General features: G+C 33.0%; 1 protein-coding gene across 4 annotated transcripts in view; it reads left to right on the top strand.

Moving 5' to 3' along the window:
- Nucleotides 1–7553, top strand: part of alx3 (ALX homeobox 3) — a 9379-nt gene extending 1826 nt beyond the window's left edge. Inside the window, exons 2-4 of one of the 4 annotated variants that reach the window (XM_021472079.3) lie at nucleotides 3584–3855; nucleotides 4546–4671; nucleotides 6125–7553. In XM_021472079.3, coding sequence (XP_021327754.2) covers nucleotides 3584–3855; nucleotides 4546–4671; nucleotides 6125–6493 — 767 coding nt within the window. In that variant the 3' untranslated portion in view covers nucleotides 6494–7553. Of the gene's footprint in view, nucleotides 1–3580; nucleotides 3856–4545; nucleotides 4672–6124 lie in introns of all 4 variants that reach the window. The other 3 variants (XM_021472078.3, XM_073910373.1, XM_021472080.3) reach the window with 3 other exon arrangements.
- Nucleotides 7554–8696: the final 1143 nt, after the last annotated feature.

Raw genomic sequence — 8696 nt, 5'->3', positions numbered from 1 at the left:
TAAACATCTAATCTTAAAATGGTATTTTCTTGAGAACATACTCCAATAATCTTTATTTAATTTGCAGCTTGAAGTATTTTAAGCTCTGAGATAACTTTGTTTATTTTAAGATCAGGAGATCTGTTCAGCCAGATGGTCTTCTGTCTTTTAATTGGGAACCTCACCTTATGGGGCGTGTCTAACAAATAAATTCTAAAATTGATTGGTCAGAAAAAGAAAACACTTCTGAATGCAGGCACTTTAATAACGAGAGGCCAATTTCAAAAAAGTCTTTGCTCATGCTTTATAATTTTTTCTTTTCTTCCGGCTTGCAATACTATTTCTGCTGTAATGCTGGGGTCTAGAGTTTGTTTCTGATACATCATTGCACTTAGTTTATTTTAAGCTTTTTCCCTTCCTTTTTGAAGACAAATGGTAACATATTGATTTTAAGTAAAATTAAAATTAGCTTATTATATCCAGTATCCTCTTTTCCTTGTTTCCAAAAAGACTAACCCTGCTATTTTTTTAGTTCCCGGACTAATACATCAGATCATATACAATATAATGTGCTTTACAAATTTGTCACTCCAGTAAATGGTTTCCTCTGTTTTAGTGAAAATTAAATTGGACAGAGCCATAATTCATTTCTGCTACTTGTAATTACTGAGCAGAAAAGACACATTGAGCTATAAAGAAAACTGCCTGAGGACATTTTATGACCCAAGGTCAGATGTTTTTAATATCTAGAAACATCTAAATTACATTTTCACTCAAATTCAAATGGCTTACAGTACAGTTGTGAGGAAACCAAACAGCACTATCATTACCAAAATATCGTGAGCCAACTCTCCAAGCCATCTTTTAGTAATAATTGTTTTTATTATGTTGCAAGAACAAAATGTTTTCTCCTGTGACTCTACTTTTTAGTAAGCCGTTTATTGGCCAAAAAGCGTTTAACATCCATGAGAACTTGATTCTTCAAAGTGTTCTTTAAGATTTTTTGATGATAGAAATGCTCTTTAGAGGTTCTCTGCGGAACCCACAATATTTTTTTTCTCCTCCCATTGTTGTGAAAAAAACAAGGTTACTTAAAAACAAGGTTTTTAAGTAACCTTGTGTAATTGATTAGTGCAATTAAAATGTAATTAATGTAATTAAAAGAAAATGTAGATGTTTCTGTATTAAGAATCTGACCTTGGGTTACACAGTGATGCTTTAATTCATTGTCAAATAAATTAAAGAATGGCATACAAATATTGCATAAAAACCTTTATCAGCTTCTCTCTTAAAAAAATGTATTAGCATAAGACTTATAACATCTCACAAGAGGTTATATAGAATATTGAAATGTTCTTTGCATTATAAATATATTTACATAAGAACTGAGAGGTTATTCAGTGAACCCAATAATTTTTAAAGTGTATTTTGGATTGCAGAAGTTATGAAAAACACCCTCCTTAAAGCTCTGTGGTGTATTTCTTTTAAAACAGCTCTTCCCATCCTTTATATTCTCCTGAGAAAAGCAAACACGTCCTGTTTGAATGATGTTTATTATTATAATGATTTTAGGGGATCTTTTTTTGTTTCGTCAAAATTCTCCCACTTCTTACAACCTTTTAACCTGTCACATCATAACAGCTGTGGATTTTGTAATGACATGCGTTTTTATTATTCAAGCAAGCATTTGAGCAACATTCATTCTTAACTCAAGCCATTCAATCTCAAGTTTCAAGCTTAATCAAAACAATAAGCTCTACTGACAGAGCTCTATTTTCCATTTTAAAGTGGGCTATAGCGACAGAAAATTTGAAGGAAAAGGTAATTCTCTGCACAAGGTTGGTTTAATGTTGTAGGCTGCTATTGCAAATAATGAAAAAAGCAAATGCGTAATGTAAAGCTTGTCAGGAAGCTCTATCGGACAGAAACCCTCGTTCACCATCGTTTGGCTGATTTATCAGGGGTGGCCACAGCGGAATGAACCGCTTCGGACAGAAACCTCTTCAGCGAATTCGACGTTTTGTGATCTTTAAAGGGTACACTTAAGGGACGCCATTTTTACCTACGTTTCAGTCGAATATAAAAACCTGATTACCTTTCACAAGTCCATTGTTGATGCCACGTTCACTTCAAGTTTATAAGGTTATGGCCATGCGATCAGGGTGGGAAGTCGCTCGTTTTGTTTTAAAGCAGCATGTCGGGATGATTCGAAGTAAGAGCTGTAAAGCGAAATTGTTCTATTTTACTGTGATATATAGACACTTGATATGCACTTGCCATAGATTTGCGTTTTCTTTCATTGCTTCGTATCGTCTAAATCACGTAATAAAGTCACCAGTTTGGAGTGTTTCGGAGTGAGTAGAACATAGTATTTTATTTATTTTATTTTACATTTTTTACACCAACAATCATCGAAACATTTAACTTAAGTAAAGTGATTGAAAAAAATAGCTTGTGACTTGACGTCATTAACGTGATGCACACATTTTGGACAATCTTTGGTTGTTTGCAAAACTGGGATAAATTATACACTTTTTAAATATGGACTGAATTTTCTTAACTCATGAAAATATATAGCTCTAGGGGAAAATACACCTTTAAATTTATTATAGTTTAACTTGGTATTGCAATTAAAACCTATTTATGGGCCTATATATAATATATACTTTTCCAATATTAAGGTATGGAAACTTTTATTTTGTCCTGTTGCATTTATGCAAATAAAGTCTCTAAATTATTATTATTATTTGAAATTTGAGGCAAATTGTAGGTATTTTAAAATAAAACACAAATGCAAATTTTCTTAAAACACATTCATCTATCTGCTAGTAAATTCCAAATCTAGAGAACATAATAAATCTGAAGTGTCTCTTTTCTCACAGTTCTATGTAAAGATCACATTTATACATTTGGTGAGCGGAGAAGTGCATCAAAGTTTTTTTATCGAGTCATTGCTGTCTTCGTTTTTTTTTTTTTTTTTTTACATTTAGAAAAAAATATCAATTTAAAAATCTATTTCCAGGTCAAAAACCCTTGGTTTGGTAAAATGCACATCCTACATATATATATATATATATATATATATATATATATATATATATATATATATATATATATATATATATATATATATATATATATATATATATATATATATAAAGCAACTTTATTAACTAATTACCCCACTTTGGTTCAATTTAGATAGATTATTGCTTCATTATATTGTTTTTGACTTTTATTTTCTAGATTTATCTTTTTTTGCATTTAGTGGCCACTTATCCCTGCCAGAGAGCGCTTGATCCTTGAAAAATATTCAGAATATAATACTTTATTTTAGCTTGTGCGAAGTTTGCATTTGTTTAAAAAAATGCTGGGTCAATTCAACAAAATTTCTATACAGTTTTGGACCACCAAACTGTTAAAATTGGGTATAAAATGTAAAATCTTTACCCAGAGGTTGGGTTTGTCCACATTTAATCCTAAATTTATAATGCAATTGAAATAACTTTATAATGAAATTGAAATAACCCAGCCATTTTTAGAGTCTATAAACCAAGAAGTCACTAATCTGCATTTAGTTATAAATCGAGTGTTTTGTCAGCAGGAGATAAAACCCTCTCCAAGCCTCTTGGCTATCCCGCTCTGGACTCAGAGTGTTGTGGAAAACTGAAAGAGGCGTCCAACGGCTTGACTGGGGACTCCATTGCGGACTCTATTGACCTATCAGGCAAAAACAAGAAGAGGCGAAACCGGACGACTTTCAGCACCTTTCAACTGGAGGAGCTGGAAAAGGTCTTTCAGAAGACACATTATCCAGATGTGTACGCAAGAGAACAGCTGGCACTGAGGACAGAGCTCACTGAGGCCAGAGTTCAGGTGTGTTACACAGCCTAGATGTCACATAATGATCAGTGTATCCTTTACCATTTTAAAGGAAATGACAACCTGGACACAGACTTTAATTGTAGATAGAAGAAATTAATTATTTTTTTATATTTAATTACATATTTAAATGCTTAAATAAAAATGATTAAGTTGAGACACTACATGATCACTTACGAGACACTTAAGATTTTGGGCTTTTCAAGTGTTTCAAGATATTATTCCCAAAATGATCTGTAAAATAAATTTTACCAGATATTTTTCAAGACACTAGTATTCAGCTTAAAGTGACATTTAAAGGCTGAACTAGGTTAATTAGGCAAGTTAGGGTAATTATGCAAATCATTGTATAAAAATTTGGTTTGTTCTATAGACAATCAAAAACAATATTTCTTATGAGGGCTAATAATTTTGACCTTAAAATAGTTTTATTCTAGCCAAAATAAAACAAATAAGACTTTCTCCAGAAGAAAAATTATTATCAGAAATACTGTACAAATTCTTTCTCTGTTTTAAATGAAACACAAATTACAGGAGGGCTAATAAACTTGTGGTGAAGACCCTTTTTGACCCTATACACATGTAGTGTCTTTCCTCAGTATTGCTCATTTAACCGATCCATAGAAGATTAATTGTAACAGTTGCGATTCATGTTTCAGCCTAATAAATGTATTCTTTTGTCAGGTGTGGTTCCAAAACCGACGAGCCAAATGGCGGAAAAGAGAGCGCTACGGAAAGATGCAAGAGGTGCGAAACCACTTTGCTGCTACATACGATATCTCCCTACTCCCTCGCTCCGACACATACCAGGTACATACACTCAAACACACACACTGAACAGAGAAAGCCTTCGTCTAGTATTTCAACACAGTCACACACACAGTGGAGTTGCTTTGGTTTAGCTGAATGCAAACATATTGACAACACACAAAAATGCCAGTCTAAAGCCATATCATTTTTTTAATAGAAAAAGTAACACATAATATTTATAAATTATGAATTAGAATTTATATTTTGTTTAATTAATGTAAAGCATTTAGTTATTCTATTTTCAAAATGTCATAATACTTCATTAAAACAATGTTATTGCTTTACAATAATCTTCGATTTGTTAATATTAAATTACTAAATTAGCTTTACATATGATTTTTCAATATATATTTAATTATTTATTTGTTTATTTCAGCATTTCATTTCTAATTATCAAATCTATAAAATATTAACATTTTACCAGAACTTCAACTTGTTAATATGTGTCAACCAAATGAATGAACATTAACATTGAAAAACAATTTTAAGCATTTGTTCATCAGAGTTCACAGTTATTTCAACATTATCTACTAACACTAAACGGTTTAGAACAATTTTCATTTGTCAATATTGAACAACTACAATAGTTAGCATAAAAGAGCAATGAAATACACTTTTATTCCATTTATTATTCTTGGTTAATATTCAGCATTTTATAACACGTTATTAAATATAAACGATGTAAATGTGGTAGGGCTGGGTGGTCTGGCATAAAATCAAAATCTTGATTAATTAAACCTCTTAACTTGATTATGATTAATAAATGATTATTATTATTAACCTCATAGTTCACTGACAGGTTTTGTGCAGTAAATATGCTCACATATTACAAGCAAGAGATTTTTGAATGAATGGAACAGTTGTTTATTATTATCTTAAGAGTAAATAAATAAAGTAACAAATACATTGCTTATTATTAGTTCTTGTTAGTTAATGCATTATCTAACTCTAACTAAAACCTCCTTGCTGTACCACATTTTTAAAAAGTGCTACCAAAATAATGAAAAATAATAAAATGAAATGAGGGCGACACGGTGGCGCAGTGGGTAACACGATCGCCTCACAGCAAGAAGGTCGCTGGTTTGAGCCTCGGCTGGGTCTGTTGGCATTTCTGACTGAAGTTTGCATGTTCTCACTGTGTTGGCAAAGACATGCGGTATAGGTAAATTGGGTAAGCGTAATTGTCCGCAGTGTATGTGTGTAAATGAGAGTGTATGGGTGTTTCCCAGTGATGGGTTGCGGCTGGAAATGCATCCGCTACATAAAACATGCTGGATAAGTTGGCGGTTCATTCCGCTGTGGTGACCCCTTATTAATAAAGGGACTAAGCCAAAAACAAAATGAATGAAAGTAAAATGGCATTCTTAAGTTAGTTTTGATTTATTGTTTATGTTATTTTAAAACAATAATATTTTAGTTAAGCATAAGACGCTATGTTTGGTCTTGTTTGCAGATGCAGAACAGTTTATGGCCGAGCGGTGCAGGAGCCACAGGCGCCGGCGGAGCATCCAGTGCTTGTGTGCTGGGCACAGAGAACATGCCCTCATCCTGTATGTCCCCTTACCCTCATCCTCATGGAAACTTACCTGGACTGATGGGCATGTCTGCATCTCCTGGTCATCATCATCACCACCACCATCATCACCATCACCCGTCGCACCACCCCAGCATTAATGGTATATACTCGCTCCATGGCTTCCCAGGATCCCTTGGGGCCCACACTTTCGAGGCTGGTCCCGAGTCTGAATATAAGCCCTCAGGCCTGGTGGCCCTGCGCATGAAAACCAAAGACCCCGGAAGCCTGTTATCCTGGCCAACATGACCGGACGAATGCCACGATTTCACTGAGCCAACAAAAGCTTAGCATGTGTGCACATACCGCCATGCTAGTGTTAAGGGCCGTTCACTGCAAGAACGATAACAATAAATATAACGATAACCATGTTTGTGTTTACACTAGTAACCATAATGATCTGTTTATTTGAAGTTTGAGCACTGCAGTTTCAAAGCAATGGTGTAGCCTCGTAAAGCCTCAAAAATCTTATTATTTTTTTATCATTTTGCTAAATCTGGGATATTGTTCTTTACTTATGAGATTTACATTATGAAAGACGCTTGGCCTTACAGCATGTATATTTCGCAAAGAAAACATGTAGGCTGTAATAATGATAATATCAATTATTTTGAATACAATTTTAAAACACTTCAAATATAAAATGATAATAAAAGTAAGTACTACAATATTAAATTGTAATGATTACAAAAAATGTATTATATTTAAAAATACATTTATAATTTACAATATTCAGACTTCTAAGTCGATTTTGTAACATTAGTGGTAAGTGTTTTTTTGCACTATAATCTGAATAATAATTTAATTAATTTAAAATAATAATTTAATAATAATAAATGTGGCACACTTGGAGTGGATTTTTTTGGCTATGCTAATGTTTCAAAGTAAATTGAAATTTATGTCTGTAATTGACTGATGCTTTACGTTTTGCATAGAAACTAAGGAGAAAAAAAACAGACATTGAAAAACATGGACCTCCTGAAAACGATTATTATCGAATACGATTTTAACCCCACGCCCTCATTAAATACATACGAATTAGCAACTTAATTAAAAAGTTACAAATTGCCATGAGAATGAAATATCATGTTTTTACCCTTCCAGCGGATGTCTTAAGAAGCTGCATTTCTAAATTGTCTGAACAGAAATAATAATAATAATACCAATAATGAAATAAAAACAACACAAATATATTCTTTCAAAGGAAGCAATACAAAGATATCAAAACTTCCACTGTATAAAAGAAGTACTTCTATGTTTTATACCAGCCTGATCTCACGAGAAAATGTAAGTATTTTACATTTTGTCAGTTTAGTGGCTATTTCATACGAATTCGTATGAGTTCAGTTGTATGAAAATGTACGATTTTAAAAGGAGGCATGGAACCCAACCTGCCCCTAAACCCAACCTTCATTGGGTGATGAGCAATTGTACCATATTGTATGAATGAAATTGTACGATTTGATAGGAATTAGCCACTAAATAAAAAAGTCTCAAATTGCCGTGCGATTATTTATACTACAATTTGTACATGTTCTTCTGAAGGTAACCAATTGTTATTTATATTCATTTTCTTAAATGGTTAATTAACCCCAAAATGAATCCCCCTGAGACCTTTGTTCATCTTTAGAAGACAAAATAAGTTTTTTTGATGAAATCCGAGAGCTCTCTCATCCTCCATATACAACAACAGTCCTGAGACATACAAAGTCCAGAAAAGGATCCAAAAACACATCAAAACATTCCATTTGACTCCAGTGGTTCAACTGTGATCATATGAAGCGCCAAGAACCCTTTTGTGTGGCAAAATAAGCTGTAAAAACAACTTTGCTTGCCAATGTCCTCCATATCAGATCAGGCTGCATCTACTACAGGCAATATAATGCTTGTGTGTTGTGCTGCTGATTCTAATGGGAATACGTCACTTCCTGTAAATGTTCACACTGACAAGCAATATTTTGACAAAGTTTTTGGTTCCTTTTCTAGACATTGAATGAGTCAGAAATGTTACAGTCTTTGGAAGATGATGCAGCTCTCAGATTTATTCTAAAATATCTTAATTCCTGTTCCGAACACTCAACACTCAACCGAACACTTATTAAAACTGAGCTGATACAACAAAATTCTTGATGTTTTTTTTGGGAGGGACAACTTAATTGTTTTATATTCAATCCACTTAGTCTCTAATAGAAAACTAAATCAGTTTTGTTGGGTCAACATGAATGAATTGTGTGGAAAGCTGCATTTTTTACAGTGAAGATAAACAAGGGGATTGGAATGACAAGAGGGTAAATATAATAACAGAATTTAACATTTTTGAGTGAACTAACCCTTTAAACATCAAGCAGTAATCTTCTCCTCAGCTCTGCTGATTTAAATGTTTGAGCTCTCTTTATTTCTTTTTTCTACATGGTTATCGTTATAGTGAACTCTGAACCCAATCTTGATTGTT

Source organism: Danio rerio, chromosome 8 (genome assembly GCF_049306965.1).
Source record: "Danio rerio strain Tuebingen ecotype United States chromosome 8, GRCz12tu, whole genome shotgun sequence".
Lineage (NCBI taxonomy): Eukaryota > Metazoa > Chordata > Actinopteri > Cypriniformes > Danionidae > Danio > Danio rerio.
Note: the sequence above shows the minus strand (reverse complement) of the source record. Positions and strands in the feature narration are given on the sequence as shown.